The sequence below is a fragment of the Lonchura striata genome, chromosome 7, assembly GCF_050655825.1.
Source record: "Lonchura striata isolate lonStrDom1 chromosome 7, ASM5065582v1, whole genome shotgun sequence".
Classification (NCBI taxonomy): Eukaryota; Metazoa; Chordata; class Aves; order Passeriformes; family Estrildidae; genus Lonchura; species Lonchura striata.
Genome location: NC_140709.1, coordinates 37,745,001 through 37,769,342, shown reverse-complemented (window position 1 = coordinate 37,769,342; position 24,342 = coordinate 37,745,001). Strand labels below are relative to the sequence as shown.

Sequence of the window (24,342 nt, the reverse complement as noted above, 5' to 3'; positions counted from 1 at the left end):
AAAGGCAATTTACCCCCAAACAACCACCTTGTTTCCTGCCCCAGGATTTCAATTAGAGTTTGCATTACAGAATATGACTTTACTGGACTAATTCTGAATCTTCACTACTGAAAACCTGAATTCTTTTGCATTTTGATGAGATGATGATCAACGTTCTTTTTGCCATTAATGAAGAATTAATCTATGTTGAACTAGGTCTTGCATTTATTGTGCTCTCCAAAAAATGTAACAGCTGTCACCTATTGCACAGAATCAGCAGCTCTGCTGTAAGTTTTAAGTAACCTGCCTTACTGCATAAATTTCAAATTAAGACTTAAAGGAAGTACCATAAAATAACCACTATAAAATTAAAAGTCACGTGAAAAATTCTGCAATAGATTACGGTTTTCTATAAGTCACCTACTGAATGACACATCAAAGCTAAAATCAAAAGCTCCCTGGAACTTTTATTGGCATTACATAATTAGATTCCTCTGTGCTCGTTCTAGGACTTCTTAAATTCCATATTCTGGACTACAGCTCCTCATCCTATTATTTGATTCCAAGCATGAGAAAATGGAAGCAGACAAGTCACTGGAAGACCTCTTTTCTTTCCTTCACACCTCTGTGGATCCAGGTGCAGTGTTGAAAAACCTGATAGAGCAGTACCAGCCTCAAAGTCCCCAAAGCCTGCAAAGTTGCTGCAAATTTTCACCCAAAAATTGGCAAAAAGGTAAAGCCTGTGTCCACCAAACAGCACAGCAGTGACACTGGACAGCACCGAGCACAAGGGGAACTGCACAGAGACCCGTAAGTTCTCAGGGACGACAGAAAAAGAATTTTGAACAGTGATGTGTAAAGTGTGAAATCTGGTAATCGGTCAGAAAATATACATCCAGGGATTTGCATCAACTTTCCAGCCCAATCCTACTGATGCCAGCTGCTTCCCAGGACGAAGGCTTCTTCACACCTGTTTCACCAGGCACTGCTCAATTCACACAGCTCATTTCAAGCCTATTTATATAAATTTCGGATATTGGTTAATTCCCTTCCTGCAACAACGTACCAGATCTTGTCATCTGCGCCAACAGGGCTGAGAAGTTACCCGGAAACCAGAAGAAACGCCTGTGCAAACAAAAACAGCCACCAAAAAAAGAACAGTGGCGTGAAATGCTTGTTTCCAAACGAAATCTTCTCATTTATTAATGGCCCATAAGAGTTACTTTATTTAGGCAGGCAGGAACGGTAAAGCTAAGTGTAAGGGCGAAGCATGAGCGCGGGTGAAGCTGAAGTAAGTTCAGGATAAACTACAAACAGGAACAACCCACAATCCGAGGATAACCAGATTTTTGCGGTTCTGTGTGTTATTTTCCAGCCGGCTTTGGCTGGCCGGAGCGTTTTGCGCGGCCCCTCACGGCGCGGCTCTGGCGCCCCCCGGCGGCCGCTCCCGCCGCGCTCCCTAATTCCCCAAACGGAACGTGGATTAATAAAATCAAAACGTTAATTTAACGTTAAAACCAACGTTCTTGCAACGACTTAAAACCGAAACGACTTCAAATGAACGGGGGGTTAAAATGAACACGGCCTGAGCGTTTGTTGCTCCAGGCTAAGCTGTGATGTCGAAGAAATTTACTCCCTCATGTCACTTTCTCATCAGAAAAACCCAAACCAAACAAAATCAGAAAGATAGAAATATCTAACCAGCAAAAACATTGATTTCCCAGCGGTTTTGAAGCTAGGGGCCTGTCGAAGAGTCAGCAGTCTGATCCAGGCCATGTGTGACCATCCTGAAGGCCATCACTGCAGATGCCACATTCCTGGAGGCCTCAGCCCAAACACAAGGAATTCCAAGGAATTCCAAGGAATTCCCAAAGCCCAAGGAACCGAAGGAACCTCTGCCTCCTCCTGCCCTGCGCTGGGGTCCCCCACCAGCCCAGCTCCTCGAGCAGAGAATCCCTCAGGCCACATCCAGAGTGAATGTCGCTTCTTCCCAAAACAGCTGTCAGGATGGGACCCATTTACTTCCCTTTTACTTACTTCCCATTAGGCTGATTAACATTTCCTAATGAAAACACATCTATAAAAACTGACTTGATAATGCTGATGGCAAGTGACAGCCCTTCCCCTCAAGGCAGCTGCACCAGGATTAATCTGTCATCTCCCGTCCCTTAACAGAGAAATGGTGCTCTGAAGTTCTTTTAACACACCTTTGTTCAACACCACACGGGAAATACTATTTGGGTCTAGAAATAAAATACTTCTGGTAGATTTTTTTTACACAGAGCAGACACATTCCTTAATAAAAGACTAGTTAATTTGCAAATAAAAGCATCCAAAAATACTGGCAGCAGCACAGCACCAGAGCAAAGTGCAAACTGTGAGGCAGCAGTGGCCTCTGCCACCTCAACTCCTGCCTCAATATTCCCTGGTTTATTGTTGTTTTGGGCTGTATTAGATCAAAATCTGGGTGTTACAGTGATCTAGATGAGGTAAAACACCCTTGGTTGAACTGCTAAGCAACAGAGAAAGATTCAACTCTGAACCCAAGTTAGATTCAAACCCTTTTGTTTCACACCCTGTGATAGTAAAATTTTATTCTCTTAAATGTTTGAATGTTTGCTCCTTTGTGATGTCAGAGACTCGCATGGCCTACAGCTAAAAGGATCAGGGAAAATGCAAACATAAAGCAGGGCAAGATGTGTAGTTATGAATACACTGTGAACAGAAAAAAAAACCGCAATTCTCATGCATTAATGGTACATCAAGCTAATTCAAGAAGGCTAAAACCATTAAAAAGGCATCCTGGGGCAGTACACAGTCATTACAATACTGTGCTGACAAGAAGTATTAAAATAATAATTTTCAATGTCATTGATAGAATTTGTTCTGATAAGCAGGGGGGGAAATATCTCTAATTCTTAATTGGGAATATGAAGCACAATGGTTCTTATTAGCACTTATCTAATTATTTTAATGCAATTCTCTTGTTCAACTATTCAAAATACCAAAAAATAAGAAATATTTATTATCTTCCATCGTTGGACACATTATTAAACTAAACCTTTGAAACATAGAACTCCTCTTTTTTATTTCAGCCTGAAATTCAGGTTTTACTTCCCAACAGTATGAAAGATTAAACCGCAGTGTGACATAGTTGAAGGTTAAAAAACAGCCTCTAAAATAGCAGAATGTGAAGGAGGATTTTGGCTTTCACTTTACTCAGCTTTCCTCTTACAAAATATGAACCAATGGAGTTGATGATCTTAAGGGTCTTTTCCAACCCAAGTGATTCTATGATTCCATCTCTGTTGCAATCAATAGTGAGCTTATCAGCTGTAATGAAGCGTTGGAAATGAGGTATTTGGATTTAACTTGAGAATAAAGTAGCATTTTCATAATAACAATAATCATTCAAGTTGAATTATTTTACCACTCAGCTGTGAAGAAAATGGGAAATGAGTTATCACAGAAGAATCGTAACAGATGACCACTAAGTTCAGTAGCTGCTTGCAGGGGACAAATTAGAAATTTAATTTCTAAAGTGTATTCAACAAAAGAGTAAGAGGCTCTTCAATACCATTTCAAATTTCTTCCTCCAAAAGGTAGATCTACATCACAGCAAGGCAAAACACAGAAACCAAACAGATTTTAAAAAAAGCTTGCAAACAAAGCAGGCCAAACCAGGAACTGGTGTCAAAACCAAAACCCAGTAAGTAAGAAAAGTCTGTGGGCTGGAACATCCTCAGGTGAATTTTATTTATTTCCTTTTTTTTTTGGGTTTTTTTTTTTTGTTTTGTTTTGTTTTTTTGTTTACTATCAGAGGATCCCAGAATGGTTTAGATTAGAAGGGACCTTAAAGCTCGTCTTGTTCCACCCCCTGCCAAGACAGGGACACCTTCCACTATCCCAGGGTGCCCAAATAATGTGAACCCTCTGAAAAAGCCACAAAAAAAACCATTAAAGCTATGCTGAACCTGAATGCCCCAGAGGAGCACAAGCCAAGGGATATTTAATCAAGTGCTCGCTATGAACAGCTTGCACTGCTCATTCTCACACACACACACACCCCCCTATTTAATGGGGTTAAGAAGTTGCTTTGTTTCCTGCTGAAATAAACAGCAAAAATTATCAGGAATTGGATTCGGTCCCAGACGTGTCTGGCAAGTGTAACCCATTCATACAGAAGCATTTCTAATCCTATTAGCTGGCAAATATTAACGAGTTGGTTGGCTGCCATGGGGGCAAAACAACACCCTGATATTTCTTAAAACACATGATCCCTGTCAATTCTTTCTAGCAAGCAGAGAGACAAATGAGCCTCCTGAAAACTTACAAGTTCATCACACTAGCTTTGTGCTAAGAGACTTCTCTCAAAATCTCTGAGAAAGGGGAAAAAAACCAAGGAGACTGTAGACAGAGCCACAAACACCAGGACTTGGAATATATAATTAACAATCTAACTATAGCCAGCACTCAAAAATAAATGTGCTAAACAAAACCCCCTAATGGCTCTTTGAAACTCCTAATCAATATAGAAAATCTAGGCAGTCAAAACAGTAATTTTTGTAACTAGTTCAGCAGAAAACAGGGAGCAAAGCTAGAAGATGCAGCTTCAAATGCTCTTCTCCAAAATCTGACCAACAGCATGGGTAAAAAACATGTGCATGTCAGTATTCTCCATGTAAAATGTACAAAGGTTTTGCCTCTTTTTTCCCCACACAAAAACTGTAACTGTCTTTTCTGTCTCCATTGTAAACATCAGAATGTATTGCCTTTTATTCCATGTAAAAATTTGATGGCTTTACCTTCTTTTTAATTTGAAGTGTCTTTTCACACCCTACTGCACGGCGCTGATGTGACACTGCCTCATGTAAGCACAGGCAGAGCAGGACTTTGCAATGAGAAGCTGGCAACAAAAACCCTCAGAACAAGGGGGCTCTGAGAAGCATTATAAAACTTAATTAATTGAGAAGGTTTTTAGACACAGAAAACTGCTGTGATGAGGGGCTGACACGTTCAGCCTTGAGAGGAGCCTGGTGAGAAGAGAAGCCAGCTAAGCCCCAGGACACTTGACTGCAATTCCACTAGAGGGGGCACAGATCCCATCTCATACAACTCCAGGATCATGGAATTACAGAATATCCTGATCTGGGAGGGACCCACAAGGATCAAAACCCCTACACAAGATTCTCAGAGTCCCAGAATGTTTTGGGTTGGAAAGGAGCTTAAAGCTTACCCTGTCCTACCCCTGCCATGGGCAGGGACACCTTCCACCAGCCCAGGGTGCTCCAAGCCCTGTCGAACCTGGCCTTGGGCACTGCCAGGGATCCAGGGGCAGCCACAGCTGCTCTGGGCAACCTGTGCCAGGGCCTGCCCACCTTGCCAGGAAACAATTCCTTCCCAATATCCAACCTAGCTCTCAATTTTTAACACCCCATGAATGTTACGATACTCAAATATAGCATTTTCAGCTACTCTGCAACCAACAGCCCCCCAGCCTCTCCACAAGCACTAAAACCAAAGCAAAGAAAACTTTACTACAATAAAGCAAGAACCAAAGAAAACTGAAAATTAAATAAGGACTAAAAATACCTTAAGATGCTTAAGACTAAGGGTGCTGGTGGATAACACATCAGTGCACGTGCAAAGTGTTCAAGTTAAGGAGCCATTTTAGAAAATAAACAAAAATGCCTAAAAATCAGTGTTTTCTTTAACTGAGCAGGCAAACATCTGAGCTATCCCAGATGGGTCATTCCTTAGAAAGGACAGCTAGAAGATGGAGTGATGTGCTGGATGCAAAAAGGCAGCTGTACCGTCATGGAAGACTCTCTCCACGTTGAGCCCGTAGGTCGCGCAGGTCTCGTAGTAAGTACATCTCTTGAGGTCATTGGACAACTTCCTGGCTCTGGCATCATCGATGACACGGGGGTTGGTGGAGCTGATGGCATCTGCAGGGGAAAACGCCCATCAATGGTCACTTGGAAACACCAGCTTGGGATTCAGAGTCACAGGAGGGGCGCGGAAGTTGGAAAAGATCAGAGTAAGGGCACCCCATGGTCACCACTAACCCATGTCCTCAAGTGCCACATCCACGTGGTTTTTGAGCACTTCCAGGAATGGCCCAAATGCTTGACAACCCTTTCTGTGAGCAAATTTTCTCTAATATCCAACCTGAACCTCTCCTGCTGCAACTTCAGGCCGGCTCCTCTCATCTTGACCAATACCCCAAGCAGTGAGTTTAAATACAAACAACAAAACAGGGTGCACATCACTCTAATTTACATTTCCTTATCAAAATTACCAATACACTGATTCTAAAAGCCAGGGGGAAAACCTCCAAGGGTTTTTGCTTTCCTTAAATACATGTATTGAGTTCAGTTATTGCCACAAAAAAAAAAAAAAAAACAACCAAAAAAAACCCAACAAAAAACAACAATAATACATAATCCCATGAAAGAACACGATCTCTGATGTAAAATATATTTAGGGAAACAAGTGGGTCATTAGTACAAACATGTCAAATGGTTTTTAGATCTCTGTAAGTATATGTGACTACAGAGTGTGAAATATTAAACATAATGTATTTTCAAGAAATAGAACTTAATTGTAAATTACTTTCTCAAACTGCTGTAATGGCACGCAGAGATGATGTGAAACATACTGCAAAGATGATAAAATTTGTATTTTTCTAAGCAATCATACTTGGTAATTCTCTCCAAGAGCTTCTTTCATGAAAGCTGAAAATCAGAAATTTCAGTTCCTAGAGCTTATCCAGAGGAACTGAAAAAACCTTACACCAGAACAGACGAAGGAGAAGCTTCTTTCTTGATTCTCCATCATAGTGATGAACTCTGTATACAAAGGTGATACTATTTGAAGTGATAATCTCATTGGCAGAACTTGAAAAGGAAGTTTTTTCCCCAGAAATTCTGTGTTACTCTTCCGCTCCATCCCTGGAAGTGTTCCAGGCCAGGTTGGATGGGGCTTGGAACAATCTGAGATAGTGACTGGACGGTGTCCCTGCCCATGGCACTGGATGATCTTCAAGGCCCCTTTCAATCCAAACCATTCTGAAATTCTACAACAGGCACTAATTTCAGCATTTACAGCTGCCCAGAAAACCTTCCTTAAAATCTGTAACTGCCCACAGCAGCAAAACAGATTTGTTCTTTGGGAAAAAAGCATCACCCGAATCACCTGAACCTAAAGATGGAATCAACGCCTCTTGCAACACTGAGGCTCTGCCCTGGGCATGACTGGACCAGACCTCCACGGATGCTGTCATTACCTTCTCATCAGATCCAATTAACAAAAATCAAGCAGCAATTAGGAAAAGTAGGAGCCTGCTATTTATCAGCAGAGGGCGCCGGTAAGATGTAACCAGAAAGGAGCTGTTAGGGTTCAGTTCCAGAACACCACTGCTCCCCAGAGTTTGCCTCCTCCTTGCGAGGTGGGTCAGGCTGGGGCACTGAGCTGGCTTTGGAAATCAGGGGAGAACGTCTGCAAGCCAGTGTTAATATTGTGGGAAGCATTTCATTTCACATCTCATTTCAGGACTACCTGACAAAACCAAGAAGTCCAGGTTGGACAGGGCTTGGAGCAGCCAGGGCTAGTAGAAGACGCCTGTGCCCATGGCAGAGAGTTGGAATTAAACGTGCTTTAGGGTGGTCTCCATCCAAAATCATTCTGGCATTCTATAATATGAAAGGTAGCTTTCAAATATGTATTTTAACAAGTGTATTTATGTATGTCATACATTTATTTCACTGTCAAACACAGACAAAAAGCTGTGTTTTTTCCTGATGTTTATTCCTAGAAATAGCATTATTTCATTTTTTTTCAAAAAATCCCCTTTTGCATCAGTGGTGCAACAGAAAATCAACTTTTCTTTTTCTGGAAGTAACAGGAAGGAGATGGAAAACCATACCCTAAACCATACCCCAGAAGGGGGTCAGAAGGGCACAAAGGAAAAAAAAGTTGGATAAATGTTTCCCCTTCATCTTTTCAACTCCAGCTTCAAGCCCAAAACATGGCCCTTCAAAGCAGCTCCTTTCTGCTTTTTGGTGGAGTTTCTGCTGTCCTAAGACTTTTTCTCTTCCTACTTCCCCTTTTCCTTCTTATCATCTGTTTCCTCCTTCTAGCTAGGTTGTGATTCCTCCTTCCCTGCTACCCACACATCCCCTCTGCACTGTCACCCATTGGCAGGAGGCAGGGGAAGGCCAATTGCTCCCTAACCACATGGCTGAAAAAACACCAAAAAGCCTCACCACCACCAAAACCACTGGGACACACTAACAAGGATGCCCTAAATTGAACCAAGGACAATTCACAACACCTGTGTTCTGCCTCTACCACACAACAGCAACCTGGTGGGGCTCAGCCTGGAGAAAAGGAGGCTCAGGGGGGACCTTCTGGCTCTGCACAACTCCTGACAGGAGGATGCAGCCAGGTGAACTCTGTACCCAAGGAACAAGGGACAGAGTAAATAGAAATGGCCTCAAACTGTGCCCAAAGGGTTGTCCAGCCCTGGCACAGCTGCCCAGGGCAGTGCTGGAGTCACCATCCCTGGAAGGACGTAAAAGTTGTGTGGATGTGGCATCTGGGGACATGGTTTAATGCTGGTGTTGGCAGTGCTGAGGGAACAGCTGGATTTAATGATTTAAAAGTTTTTTCCCAACCTTAATGATTCCATGGTCAGGAACAGAACAACCTCAGCTCCACCAGTGCAGCAAACCAATCACAGTATGGGAAACTGGTGAAACATTACTGGGCTATGCTGGCACAACAAGGCAGAGAATATTCAAAAAACCACTCAAATGCCAAAGAAATGGAAACATTTTGGGTACCTTTCCTTTGCAGCATTTCCCTTCAGGACAGCTGCTATTTCAGAAGGAAAAACTGGAGTGACAGGTTGGCTCAGCTGGCAAAAAGCTGCATTTCTACTTGATTTACAGAGGTCTCCCAGAGGCACAGCCTGAAGCCAGGGTTCACATCTTGCTTCCTGTCATGCTGCTGGAGGTCTATCTTTGTCATCCTTTTGCCTCTCAGCAATGCCAGGGTGCTGAGCCCTTCCAGACTGCCAAGAACATGGAAACTGGCCTGGCTGCAGAACTTCCCTACACAACTGATTTACCTGCCCAAATTCAACGAGGGCGTCTCCCTGCTGGGCAAGTAAACCACCACGACCAGCATGCACTGAAAGTATTATTTAAAATTTCCTTGCAAGTCACATAGAATCCTGGAATGGTCTGAGTTGGAAGGGACCTTAAAGCTCACTGTGTTCCACCCCGTGCCATGAGCAGGGACATCTTCCACTATCCCAGGCTGCTCCAAGTCCCATCCAAGCTGGCCTTGAACACTTGCAGGGATCCAGGGGCAGCCACAGCTTCTCTGCAGGGCTTTCCCACCCTCACAGGGAAGAATTTCTTGTACATATCTGACCTAAACTTCCCCTCTTTCTTCACTGCTGAAGTCCTACACTCCCTCTCCAAGCAAGTTGCCAGGACATTTTTCTCTCACCTCAAATACTGTATTTGCAATGCCACAGCCCTGCAGCAAAGGGGAAAGGACAGGACATGGCTTTGCCAGCCTGGAGGAGTCAATATGGTCTCAAAGCCCCAGCTGGAATCAGGGCTGCACTTACCCTGGGTGCCCACCAGGACCATGGGGATCTCACTAGTGTTTCGATAGCTGGCCATGCGGCTGTAGTAGTGGTACACAGTCTGGAAGCTGACTTCATCCTCCAAGCTGAACACAAAGATAACAGCATCTACCCACATGGCAAACTGCAGGACAAAAATGGAAAAGGCCAACTGTGAGAAGAGCAGCGAGGAGGGGGAAGGAAGGAAAACCAAGAGAGAAATGCTCTTACCTTCCTGCAAGGGAAATACACACCAGACAAACTCACACACAACCACGGCCTCAACAGGGCTGCTAAAATATGAATCTCATCACCCTGCAAGCCATGGGGATCTGGGATACACAAGGGACGTTCCCACAAGAGCACCCCTTCTTCACTGGGCTGTGTAACCAAACACTGTCAGTACACACTGGGCTTGATTCCCAGAAAACACAGCAGGCTGGGATTGCTGGGTCTGTGCATTTGAAGTGAGCAGCACTCATCTGCAGTGCTGACTGAGCCCCCATGCTGCCATCTGCATGCACGCATGCTGATGCTGCTGGTAATGCCAGGACAGGCATTGCTAGGAATTCTCACTTCTTAATCTCATTAATTTGAGCCTTCCAATTCTTCACCGTACAGACACTCTCAGCTGAGCCAGCAGCACCAAGTGCCTCGTTCCGCTTTCAGTGGAAGAGCAAACTGCTCTCTTGGCATCAGGAACCTGCTGAGAGACATGCAGGTGCACAGGCCAAGGCAAGGTGCTCCTCAGTGACCATGCAAGTGAGAAGCTTTTAACTCACAAGTGAATTAAGACATTTAACTTAACAATGAACATGAACAGGACATCAAGAAAAAAACTCCAGCTTACCTCACTGCCTTTATTTTTCCCTAAGTGACTCCATTCCTACCCAAATTTAGAGCAATGGAAACAAGCTTCAGCCAGGGGATTTTTTTCATGCTTTGTTATATTATTACTACAACATGCCAGGGGACACACTGAACAGAGAGTTTCACTGGGGAAAAGCTCTGCATATTCATGATGATTGTATTGAAACCAAACACTGCCTGGGCTGTTATGCTGTAAAAATAGACAAAAAATTGTTCTGAGGTTTTCAAGTCAGGAGGAAAATCTTCCAGAGGGGAAGGACAGGACTGGTTAACACACAGCAGAGTCACTGCCAGAATCAGGTCAACCACCACACTGTTAAACTGTTCAAACCAGAAGATGAAACCACAGGAACTGGCGACAGCATCATTATTTGGGAGATGTGGGCTTGGGTCTCATTATAAAATGGTTTTTGTTGACTGGACTTAGCAGCATCATGCCAAAGACTCTTCCCAACAACTAGCAATGTCCTTAAGGCATCCATTTGGAAGCCAACAGTCTCTCCAAACCCTCTGAATGTTTGAGCAGTGCGTACAGCAGCTTTCTAATAAGGATTATTTTAAAACACTCAACAGATTTACACAGAGCAGTTCCTGCAGACACAAAACATATCCAGCAATTCCCTATTTCTCTTTTCATACTGAAATGCAGCTTAATCTTTGTGGACATCAGACCTATGGTAAAAAAAAAACCCAAAGGAATTTTGGGAAACACAAGGTCTGGAAACACTGGATGCCTCATCCAGAGTACTGTGCAGGAAATGGCTTGAAACAAGGACAAATCAGCTGCTGGTATAGAAACCAATTCTCAGACATTACTGTGAGTGGGCAGAGCTGTTAGTTCAAGGCAAGCCCAAAACCAAATTGTAAAAAGAGTTTTAAATTCAGAAAGTTACACAGAGCAGCTCATTGTAGGTCAGTCACTAGGTTAATTTGGTTTTACAGGAAATTGAATTATTTTCATCTTTGAACCATTTTATCTTAGGCAAAGAAAAGAGAGATCACAGACCCACAAAATGAGTCTTCAGGGAAGTTTGTTTTTTCTCCCTTCTTGCCAAAAAGAAGGGGATAGTAGCCTGGGGAATACCCATGACCCAGTGCCAGAACTCCACATGTCAGCTCCTTATTGCAGTTGGAATTCAATCCCATTTATTCATGAACACACAAGCAAACTTTTCATTGCAGGAATTAATGAACAGATTAAAGATTTTTAATAGACATGTAACTTGAAATTACACCCAAAAACTCCATAAGGAATTTACAGGAAAGCCTCATGCTGAAAGGTGAGACAGCACTGAAGCCTCAGACCCCTTCAGCAAATCATGAGGATGGAGAACAAATCTGAGCCACTACAGAATCCCAGAATGGTCTGGGTTGGAAGGGACCTTAAATCTCATCTCAAACCAAACCCCTGCCATGGGCACGGACACCTTCCACTGGACAGCAGCAGCCAAAGCCCCAGATTTACCTGGCACATCCCAGGAGCACACCCCATGCTGTTCATCAGTCTGCAGGCAGCTCCTGTGAGCTCCACAAACCCGGTTCTCCAGGCACAAAGCCATCTCAGATTGCTGCATGTACCTTTACACCTCCACTATTTACATTTTTAGATGAGTGAATGTTCTCTAAGCATCAGAGGCTGGAAACCAGGGACTGCTTCAGCCAAATCCCTCCCAGCCCCAGACAGAGCTTTCCTTGTTGCTCCTGCTGACACGGCTGCAGATGTGCCAAGGCTTTATTTTGTCCTGTGACTTCCTTCCAGGATGTCTCTCTCAGCCTCCATTTCCTCCACGTCCTTTCTCTTCCCCTTTTGTCCTGGCACCTTCCCCCACGCTCTCACCCTCCTGGAGCTGTGGTGCTGCATTGAAACCCAAGCTGCTGCTGCTGGCACTGCTCCCCCTCAGCTGTTTGGCCACAGTGCAGTTCCTGATGCTAAATTATTGCTTGTTTGGAAGCTGATCCCTCCCGGAAGAGCTGGGCAAAGCAAGGCCAGCAGCAGCCAACACTCAGGAAATCCTGCCCGTGCCCAGGTGAGGAGAGATAGAGGAGGAGGAGGATGCCCAAGACAAGGATGCTGCCTGCAGAAAGCACAGACGGGTCTGAGGTGATTTAAGCAGCACATGAGCAAACTTGCTCAAAACAGAGTACAGGTCAAGCACTCAAACCCTCAAGCGTCTCCTCCACAGCCAGTGGCTTGGACAGGCTGGGAGAGCTGGGGGTGTTCAACCTGGAGAAAAGAAGGCTCCAGGGAGACCTCGGAGCCCCTTCCAGAGGGGGCTTCAAGAGGGACTTGGAACAAGGGCCTAGGGCAGCACAGGACACAGGCAATGGTTTCCCACTGCCACAGGGCAGGGTTACATGGAACACTGGGAAGGAATTCCTCCCTGTGAAGGTGGGAAGCTCTGGCACAGGATGCCCAGATCCCTGGAAGTGTCCAAGGCCAGGTTGGACGTGGGGACTTGGAACACCCTGGGATAGAGGAAAGTGTCCCTGCCCATGGGAGGGGGTGGCAGTGAGATGAGCTTTAAGGTCCCTTCCCACCAAAACCATTCTGTGATTCTATGAAATCCTGATGTGTCACATTGCTTGAGAATTCAGTATATATGAGCTGTATATCCTGACTTGCAGAGTGTCAGTCAGAATCCCAAATATCTGCTACACACGCTCATCCATCCATCATACCTGAAATCCCAACCATTTGCTGGACAAAATCTTTTTCACCTGAGGGTGATGCTGGAATTCTGCTGGCAGAAAGGTGAGAAGGAGCCAGGACAGAACAAAGCATAGCCAGTTCTCTCAAAGGAACTTTTGAAAAACAAGGAAAGCAAGGCTTTGGGCTCACCTGTGCCTCTGGAGGGCCTCCTTCATCTCTGATCAGCAGCAGGTAGCTCTGTCCATCAACCACTATCTCCTTCTTGAATCTCCCACCTGCCACATAAAAGCAGCACGTTACAGAGAGCAAAAGTACAAAACACACAACAGAAAAAGGCTTCGCTTGTGGAAAAAAAAAAGGTCTTTTCAAATTAACCAACAACTGGAATATTACTGAAGTTTATATGCACATACATGGGAATTACCTAAAGTTAAGGCATGTACTTGCCTTTTACATATATATATATATATATATAATAAGGATAATGTAGGAAAAAGGCAGAAATTGCATTACAACCCACATTAGGTGTCCTTGGGTTGTTACATACAGTTAAAGCCCTGTATGTGTCACCTTTGTTATTAATAATTGTGAGAGAAGTGTCTCTAAGAAAGGCAAAGTGCACACAAACAGCATTGTGTCTTGTTTGTCACCAAAACCAGTTTCTTGTGCCATCCAGCATTTCCTCAAGGGAAGCCCAGTTCTCAGAGCACACGTGGGATGTTATGGGGATGAGAGCTCTACACTCACACACCACAGTTAGGGGAAGGTACCACACACATGTTAGACAAAAAAGCTACAATGGTGCTACCTCTGGAGAGATGTGTTAAACTAGCAGAGAACCCTGTGCTGCTGGGTCAGGATGAATCCCACACCTGCTCTGGACATCTGGCTAAAGAGAGTGCAGCCACAGCCTCCAGCCACATCCTATCCCTGATCCTGGATTTCCAGGGAATGAAGAACAAGGGGTGCCTGGGAGCACCAAAGAGGCTCCAACCCCAGCAGCTGGAGCAGCTGCTCTGTCATCTCCTGTCCCCTGGCTCACAGGGACTCAGCCACCACCCTAAGGCAGGGCTGGGATTGCTTCTTTTGGGGCTAAAAGCATATTTTGGGCACTCTGCTGCCTCTCTCAAAAATGACAAATCCCATTTAGGGCTTCTGGTGTGATGAAGCCTAAGCCAGGATTAGCAAGCTTGGCCTAAGCACTGGGGAGGCATTTAGGCTCCTCTCCTGGAGCAAACCCACTCTTATCTCCCCACCTAAGCCCCAAAACCCCCAGGGCCTCCAGCTTAGCATCATCCACCCTCACAGCTGAGCTTACCACGCTGAGATAAAACACAGCTATTAACACACCCCAAACTTCTCTCTTCTTCCTATTTTTAAAAACTGGAATTAGTTCTGATTTGAACTCTTATTTCCCAGCTTGAAAACATGTCATTCTACCAAAACTAATGGCAGAGAGCCAACAGCTCTGCCTTGCTCTCCAGACAAGCTCCCTAAGCAAGTAAGTCAGCACTCCCAGGCTAATGCTGATCCTCAAAACACAACAATCTGCACAAAAACTGCTCCCTTGGGGGAACCCCACACTGGCTTAGACCCACCATTCCCCCCCCCAGCCCAACCACAACAGCAGCTTTCAAACCAAGATTCCTCCACAGCTCAGCTCTGTGCAACATTTAAGCGTGTTTAAACACATTGTGTGTCATAAAAGATGTAAGAACGAGAGGTTTTGTGGGTTTGTGATGGGGTTTTTTTGTTTGTTTTTTTAAAAATCTTTTCTTTATAAATTTATCCTATTAGCAGTATTAAACATGCAACAATTAAGACTATCACATTTCTGGTTGTTTAATGGCACAGAAGGAGCAGAAGAATCACGTATGGATTTTCATTATTTCACTCACGAAGTGGATTTCAATCCTGCCTTCACAGATCAAGTGGCAGATAAATATCTATCATTACTGAACCTGAAAAGAAGAATCCCAAACAAGTGTAAAACTTGTAAAGAAAACAGTCTCAGTCCTCTTTCTATTAATCAGGCCATTATTTCTATATACTGTCGATTAATTGCACAGACTTGCCAATGAAGTGTTAACTAAGATGAACTACTTAATATAGAGTCCTCCAGAGAGGGCTTCTAAAGCTGTAAGTAACAATGGAAATACAGTATATGCCTGATCAGAGAGGCAAAGTTCTGCCTAATTGCCATTGCCTTTTTTTTTTAAACACGGCAAGTTGCCCCAGCTAATTCTAAAATACCACACACCAAATGCATTTAGAAGCCAACTCATTATTCCCATGGTCAATAGGATGCCCTGCCAGTCTCACTGTACCTTCAGAGAGTCCTCAGAGGCACCATGAAGGTACAGACGGTGGATTAAAAAGCTTAAGGAGAGAGTTAAAAAATTTAAAAAAAAAAATTTTGAGTGTACATACCCAGCTTACAGACATGAGCCCTAAGAGATTTACTCTTCATGATTTGACTGTTGAGAGGAGCATGGAAATGGGTATTAAATTTAATAAATACAGTGCAAGTTAGCCAGCAGCTCTTTTCCTATTTGAATCCGCACTAAATGATCACCTTGGGGACCTGCTCCTTGCCTTCCCCAAAAACACTGGGCATGGAGCTCAGTGCAATTATTGTTATTTCCAGTATTAAATTCAGATCCTGATGTGCTGTCCCACTTCACCGAGGGCTGTCACCCTGCTGCAGCCAACAGCCACAGACAGCTCAGATCTGCTCAAGTGCCTTCTTCACCCTTACAAGCAGGACGTGCTCATTAGCTGGAATAGGCACATCCTCAGAATCCTTGATTTTTGCTTGGATTTAAGTGTTTCATGACAAATAGTTGGAATTTAACACCCCTCCAACCAAACTGTTTCTAAGAATGCCCTGCATTTCCAAGCTGTACTGAATATTTCAAAACAAATCTGAAGGCTCAGAAATGAAACAGCAAACTCACGCTCATCCCTCGAGTAAGAATTATTTTATGCAAATCTCAGCTCACAGTGGGATTCATCCCTAATAACTTGTGCTTCTACACCATTAAAGAGCCCTTATCATGAGCACACCACAATATTAGGTGCTGCACAGGACAGAGATTAAGAAAACCTACCTCAATATCAAGAATTTACACAAACAAAAGCATAAACAGCGAAGAAAATAGAGAGCAAGGCTGTACCCTGCAGGTATCTGTGGTTGTAGGATTAAGGCAAACACTAAACTGCTTCTGCCTTTGGTTTGATAAGCCTTGATGAGAGCCATGAGCAGCATGGGCAAGGGCAGCGATTTTGGGGTGGTTCAGCTGGGACAGCAGCACGTTCATTATTTTTTAAAAAATACATCTAGGAGTTTGTAAAGCATCACAGGCAAAGAGGAATCACAGAGATCAGCCAGTTCAAATATTGGACTACAGCAACCCACGAGAAAGCCAAACACTCTCCCACAGCTCCAAAATACCCCCTATTTTCCTAAATATCTGCATTTGTGACGGAGCCAGGAATTGCTGTTTAAACCAACGGCACTGAGAACAAAGAAATGACCTTCATAACATAAAGAACAAGCTCAAAACCCACAGCAGCACTCCCAGGGGAGGTGGCTGGCTTTGCTCTGGTCCCATCAGGATTATGACACACGCAGCTTTTTAATGAGGGAGCCCCTCAGCTCCCAGATGTACCTGCCAGGCCACAGGGAGGGGACGGCTGGCGGCCAAAGGCTGAGGCACCACAGGCACTTCAGGGCAGCTATTCCCAGTTTTCCAGGACTAGAACAGTATCCATTCACATAGACTCATTGCCAGATGAGCACAGAACTTTTACAGGTGACAAATACTGCTCCCTGTGCCCAAACTCGTGAAGCAGCCCACAAACCACCCCCGTTCTCCCAGGTGCATCTGGCCACACTCCTGCTGTAAGATGCCCCACGTAAATACAGGCTTTGACCAACATAAAGCTTGATAAAGCTAAATAAATTCTGTGCATCAGCAATTTACAACCCTGGCTGAAGACCCAGCACAAATTGGAATAGGGGGGATCAGCCACAGCTTCCTGATCTCATTGTCATGCACGACACTCCATAGGTGAGCGCACGGCATCAGCGGCGGCGCAGAAATTAACCAGCAAAAATCGGAATTAATTTTAAACACTGCACACATTTGTAATCAGAGGTGCTCTCCGTTACAAAAGCTGGGAATTACACGGGGAATTCTGGGGATGAAGGCTTTAATCCAGGCTCTGACAGGCTGGCCGCCCCCTGCTCTCGCCGAGAGCCGTTCCAGCGCGTAATTGCTCACCGGAGCAGCCGCTGATTTTTCTGCCATATCCCCAGGCTCCACTGCGCTCACCAGGCTCTTTATTCAAGCAAATTGCCACGGGGATGAAGTTATTTAGCCATATGAGAAGGATAAATTCGGGGGGCTGGCCACACGACAAGCACAGGCAGCAGCTGAATGTCTACTGTGGCAAGGCAAGACAGAAGGGAGGACTGAGGCAGCTCTGAAAGCCTGTATTTTATATTCCCAGTGACATGTGCCTTTGACAACAGCAGCCAGTTGTCTCACACATGCACATTCTCTCCCTTTTTTTCCCCTCAGTGCCAAGAACCTGGCTCCTCTTCAGGGAAACGCGTTCAAAAATTCTCTCCGTTCAAACAGATGGCCAAATAGTGGTCTTCTGGTTTGCTACTGGCAATTTTTATTTAAATAAACTAATTTTTAAATTTTTTTTGCAGCATTTCCATAAAAGAAAATCAAAATCAAAAAAAAGGAAAAGGTTCTTCCCCCAGAGGGTGCTGGGGCACTGACCAGGCCACCCAGGGAATGGTCTTGACCTCCATCCTGCCAAAACTCCACAAGTGTTTGGACAAAGCTCTCAGGGATGCACAGGGTGGGACTGTTGGGGTGTCTGTGTTGGATCAGTGACTCTTCCATCTCAGGATATTCCACAATTTTGGGTATTTCTTGAATATAACCACTGTGCTAAACAAAAATTCAGAAACCATGAGCAGCTGAGCTGGGTCGAGGATCAAAAACCAAGGAACCATAACTGCCACAAGAGACTGAGGCTGAAAAAGGAGCCCTGGACCACCTTCCCAACCAACTACCTGGGTAAAACAAACCCCAAAAGCCAACAAAAGGAGCCTAGACTGAGCTTTTCAACCCCCACCATCTGCTTCTCTCAATAGGTTTAGGATTTGGTTCAGGAAATACATGGAGAGGTCTCCTGGAACTATCAAGCCATACCCAATTAAAGCAAGTTACCCCCACAGGCACCATATATAAATGCAATATTACATCTTATAATTGGATCTTTACCTAAAAATTGGCAAGGAAGCACTAATATATGATTTTGCAACTCCATGGAAAGAGGGTTCACTGCTGGAATTTTAGTAGCAGCTTCAATGCCATTTAACAACTGAATTCTGAGATGCATTCACTGATGTATTTGCAGTGCCTCTCCAGAAGGGCAGATGTAATGGGTTCCCAAAACCTGGCAGTGATTTGAAGGGAGATCAATGGAATTTTAGGTTTTTAAGTGTTTAGGAAAAAAGCTTACACATAAAAATATAGAAAAATTACCTCAAGCTGCATAGAACCTCCAGGGTTGAGTGGGATAGTGGAAAGAAACTGTGAGGGTGGGCAGGCCCTGGCACAGGCTGCCCAGAGCAGCTGTGGCTGCCCCTGGATCCCTGGAAGTGTCCAAGGCAAGGCTGGATGGGGCTTGGAGCAGCCTGGGACAGTGGAAGGTGTCCCTACCATGGCAGGGATGGAATGGAATGAGCTTAAAGGTCCCTCCAGAGCCAAACTATGCTGGGATTCCAGGATAAACAGGCTGAGCTAGATGCAGTGTTTTATCTCAAGCAGAAGGAGAGGAAGGTGACTGATCAACCACCAAGATAAATGGAAACAAACCAGAGCCGGCCTCTGAGCAATTAAGTTTCCCTCATTATCCAGAGACAGGGCTCAGGAGCAGAGCAGTGCATGTTCTACTTCCCCTGCAAAGCTCCTGACAGCCAGTGCAGACTGTGCTAAGCCAATTAGAGAGGGCCAGTCTTAAAAAAATCACTGTAATGTGAGTGCAGACAGAGAGGTAAAGCACACTCTGTCCCCATCAAATGACTCATCTGAAAGAAGCAGCACAAAACCAATCCAAGTTTCTGCAGCAGTTTCAGCTCTCCTGCACCCACATTATTAATAACCTAGAAGATAGAAGTAACAGGCTATTTAGTTTCTAGATAATGAAGCAGGAGGGACTGCAATTATGGTAGAAAATTGGACTGTACTTCAACGTGACCGTAACGAGTTCAAGAAATAGAGGGGGAAAATAAAAGCAGCATCACGGGGACAAAACTGGGGACAAACCAGCTGTGGAAAGATGGGGCAGGATGGCAAAAACCTCTGGCACAAGAGTGAAAAGCAGTTGGGAATTCCTGCAGAGTGCAGAGAAGGGGACACCTTGTCCTAGCCTATGTCACCATGCCAGCCTCAGCCCGTGCTGATCTGGATAGGGCATCCAATGGCAGATAAGGACCAAAATCTGCCTACAAAACACCCAGTCAGAAAAATAAACATGTGAACCCTGGTTTGTTTAGGAGAACAGACTAGGAAGGGAGAAGAGGTGTGAGTTCTTACTAAACAAATAAAACTGCGATGCCATTTTAGGGCAAGGGAGATGCTTTTGCCATTTTTCCAGTTATTGATTATTATGATCCAAGGTAAACAGGCAAGAATATCAAGTGGGAGGAGACATACAAAGTGCTACACCCCAATTCCAGGCATAAACCTTGGGTTCAGACCTCCCTCAGTCCAACATGAAGCAGAAACACATCTTTATCAGACACCCACTGCACATCAGGACACAACAATTGTGGCACCGAGCAAGTAAAAGCTGAACGTGCTTTATGTTCTCCTAGTTCACAAGCATTTCTGACAGATTAAAAGGGAGGAAAAACAACCCCCAGGAACCTGGGGGGAACCCCCTCCTCTGAAACCCACCCAGAGCCCTCACACCCACCCAACCTCCCCAATATCAGGAGTCTCCTGCAGCCACAAGCTGACAAGGACCTACAGTTCAATCACTGCTCCCATTTCTACCAATAGCTCTTTTTTAATTTTACTTTTTTAAATTTCCTTCTTTTGGTTTATTTTACTGACAGCAGGTGCAGAGAGTTGCTTATACCTCACACCCACTAATTGTATATACACAAGTCTAATTTTAAAAGGTTATTTTTATCAAAGCAGTTGGAAACAAAAAAAACCTCAGCGAGTCAGCTCCTTCAGGCAGGATGTGATACCACTTTAGCACACTCCTACCTTTTTCCACCACCAGTCTTTTCCAGCTTTAAACATTTACAGTCCAAAACACCACTTTCCAAACCAAGTTCCTTACAAAGTCAGCCCCGTGATTTAAAATATCATCCTTTTTTTTTGCTGCAGCTCCTTCTAAGTTGGCTTCTCAGGCATTTCCTCTTCCAGACAAACCCACCCCAGCTTTCAATCTAACACGAAATTCAACTGCTCAGAATTTATGCTTGACCTCACAAGTTTCCAACATAATTGCAAAATCCTAATATGCACTAACAAACCCTTAACAGCTCAACAAAGATAGTCCAAAATATAAGCACTGATGCACAGATCTCAGGCCTTTTCTTACTCCTCTTGCTTTTTCAAAAACCCTCTTGCTTTTTATACCTAGCCAGCTTCTCTAATACCTGTCCTTTCATTGCTGTTTTACATCACAGATAGCAGCCCTGAAGTTAAAAGTGGACTTAGCAGTGATTACACCATAATTGCCCTTCCTAAAATGGGTAAAAACACCTAGTGACAGCCCGTTGTGGCAGCAAACCAAGGCTGAGATTTCAAAATACTGTGAATATTTCTTTTTGATACAACTTTCCGTAACAACAAAAGATTCATTGAAGGGGGGGAAAAAAAGCTCACAATAAGAAATCAAATACAAGCTGAACAAGGAACGGGTTCAAAGAAAAATATTAAAACCTGGATTTGAGATGAAGAGTGAAGCAGTGGGCTATGATTGAGAAATACATCCAGAAGGAGCATTTGAGAAATGAAGCAAAAGGCAGGTCCAGCAGGAGCCACTCCCAACTGGCTTCAACAGCAACAGAAGCAGGGAGCACTGGAGACTCAAACCTATGGAATCCCAGAGGAGTTTGGGCTGGAAAAGCCTTTTTACATCACCAGGTCTGACCCCACCCAGCACCCCAGGGCCACCACTAACCCCATCCCCCAGTGCCACATCCACAGGGTTTTTGAACACTTCCAGTGATTCCACACTGCCCTGAACAGCCTGTTCCAATGCTTGACAACCCTTCTGGTGAAAAACCTTTCCTGAATATCCAACCTAAACCTCCCCTGGGCACAACTTGAGGCCATTTCCTCTTGTAGCATCACTCACTACTTGGGAGAAGTCACATTTATTCCTGTTAAGAGCCCAAAATTGTGGCAGAAGTTATAAATCTGTTTTACAGATTTTCCCTGAGACACAAGTTTCAGAGGAGCCCGTTATGAGAAGGACACAAATGCTTCAGACATTATTTCCCAAAAATCTCAGGGCATTCAAGGTGCAAGGTGTTAAAGAGAACACCTTAAAGACCCCCAGGGAACACAGCCGAAAAGGGAAGCTTTTCTGGCAATCTGCTTCCTCAGCACCTCCTAAAGAGCAAATACTTGAGTTTTTCCTTTAATTAACAGAGCTCCTTATTTGGGTGACACTTTAAGCAGTCCCCAAGCTGACAGCTGGAACAGAGAGTTTTTCAAAGGGCTCTCTAACCTACACAGGCAGTCCTAGGAGGGCCAGGAGAGGGAAGGGCTCCAGAGGGGAGAGGGCAGAATGCATCAACACCATCTTTTATGCTGAGCCTGAAAGGCTCCAAAAGCCCAGGAGAACCCTCTGTAGCAGTGCTTTAAAGGGATCAAAAAAGAGACAAGTGTTGTCTTATATCTGGGTGTCAGCGTGAAATGCCAAATAAAAATAATCACTCGGTACTACTGCAGCAAAAAGAAAGACAAAGAACTGGAAAGAGGTAATTTTGAAACACATGTCCCAAGTCATCACTGTCTTCTGAACACCAGACAGAATCTGCCTGTGGGTTGACAGGCCAAAAAAAAACCTTCATCTGCCCCAAAGTGCTGAGGGGGCTCGTGAAAACTGCACCAAGGATTTGAAACCAACACAAAAAAAATACTCAGTTTCCTCTGAAATTCTCTTTTGCCCTCCAGAAACCACAAAATGCAAATTTAAGGTTAACGTGGCTTTTTTAAACTCATGTTGGGATTCTTGCAAAGTCTCCCTGTGTAAGCTCTGTGTACATTTTGACATGTCTGATGGTGATTTTCTGGAATTCCAAAAAATCCTCAATGAGTAAGCATGAATGATTCCAAGGAAAGCTCCAAGTACATCCTCACAGGACATTTCTCTGTTCTGCATTTACATTTCAGCCAGCTGCTCACCGAGAACAGAGCTTACAGATTAGTCTGGGACACATCCTCCCTTTATTCACCAAAGATCAAATTTGGGTGTTTAGTAAATACAGCCTTCCTAGGTATTTGAAAAATATTAACTAGATAAAAATAGCAAGTGGCTTCTGTAAAGAGATTGGTAGCCTCAGGAACCTGATTGTTCACAGCAGGCAGAATTGCATGAATCATGTGGAAAAGGGACAAGAATCCCAGTGCTGCAGAGGGGACAAATTGTCCAGTTCTGCTTCAGCTTCCCTGCTCTATTCAACCCAAAACAGAAACTACCCAAGGTGAAATCTCTCAGCACAATCCCAGCAAGCAAAGAAGGATCCCAGAGTGGTTTGGGTTGGAAGGGCCTTTAAAGCCCATCCCATTATACCCCTGCCATGGGCAGAGACACCTTCCACGAACCCAGGGTGCTCCAAGCCTGGCCTTGGACACTTCCAGGGATGGGGGCAGTGTTTTTATCCTTTTTTTATCCCTTTGCTTTTTTTTTCCCCAGGTGAAGCAGGTCCACACTCTTGGATCCAGCCCAGGATCAGACCTGAATAAAGACACCTGGAAGGTCATCCCAGTTAATAGATTATGCCTGAACTTTCTGCACAGATACTGTGTAAGGGTCTGTGACCAAGAGAAAATCTCTTAAGAGGATGTGAACAAAAGCAGCTGAAATTTTAAAGCACTCTTCCTCAATCCTCCTTGCATAATTACCCTTTGCTGAGGAAGCATCAGCCAGGAATAGTTACTGGAGATAAACTGAAAAACATGGACACCCATCCCTCAAGATGTAATTCCTACACAGAATCAGAATCCTTTAGGTTGGAAAAGGCTTGAAGATTACCAATGCATGCTTTTAGTACAGGCTGGCAACCTATTTTCATGATACTTTCATGACATGCTTCAAAAGGAAGGCTGAGGGTGACACTTCATTTGGTATTTTAATATTAAACAAGACCATTCCTGCCATTCAAGTGTTACCCTGCTCACTGTAGTGCTGAAAAAAGTTCTGTGGTGAAGGCTGCAGTATTTTTAGGTCAAATTTGGAAAGAGAGTAAATGTTCACAGCTTTCTGGAAAACACATTAAAGGCTTTATTCTGCATCTTTTACTGGGGGAAAAATTTCCACCACAAAGAGAGATGAAACCTCCACTGACTGCAACAGCTACCTGCTGCCTGAAGTCAGGATGGTGGATGGCTTTTATGCTTTTTAAAACACTAAAAGTAATTAGTCCACATGAATCCCAGAGTACATAGAGAAAAAACCTCCTTTTTGTCATCCCAGCAGAAACACCCTGGACCACAGTTTGTCTTTTCATTTTTCTTGGGTTTTTTGGGTTTTTTTTTGTTTTGTTTTGTTTTATTAGACTCACTGTTTTGTTTTATTAGACTCACTGGAAAACAAAGTACTGAAATAATCACAACATGACTTAAAATATTCAGAGACATGCCAGAGATGTGGAAAAGCCTTTAAGTCATGTTTCACACCTATGTGGCTTTTTGGAAACAAAACCTAAACAAGTAACCGAATCCTCCCGCCACTCACTACTCCTGTAAGCTACAGTTCACCTTGGTCTGCAAAGAATTCAGTCTCAAATTCCACATACACCACACATTTCCCTTGGCTCCTACAGGCAGAATTAAATTCTAGATGGGGGAAAATAAAGCCACATTTCCCACACCTTACTTGTTGTTTCAGCAGGTCAAGTACCCAGCAGTAGTAGTTTTCCTTCCAA

General features: G+C 44.2%; 1 protein-coding gene across 10 annotated transcripts in view; it reads right to left on the bottom strand.

Annotated features, from left to right (window-relative positions):
* AGAP1 (ArfGAP with GTPase domain, ankyrin repeat and PH domain 1) overlaps nucleotides 1–24,342 on the bottom strand; it is a 308,457-nt gene that overhangs the window by 181,577 nt on the left and 102,538 nt on the right. For all 10 annotated transcript variants that reach the window (XM_077785208.2, XM_021536092.4, XM_085585530.1 and 7 more), the window contains 3 exons: nucleotides 13,329–13,414; nucleotides 9,623–9,764; nucleotides 5,793–5,927 (listed from right to left, as the gene is read on the bottom strand). In XM_077785208.2, coding sequence (XP_077641334.2) covers nucleotides 5,793–5,927; nucleotides 9,623–9,764; nucleotides 13,329–13,414 — 363 coding nt within the window. The remainder of the gene's footprint in view (nucleotides 1–5,792; nucleotides 5,928–9,622; nucleotides 9,765–13,328; nucleotides 13,415–24,342) is intronic.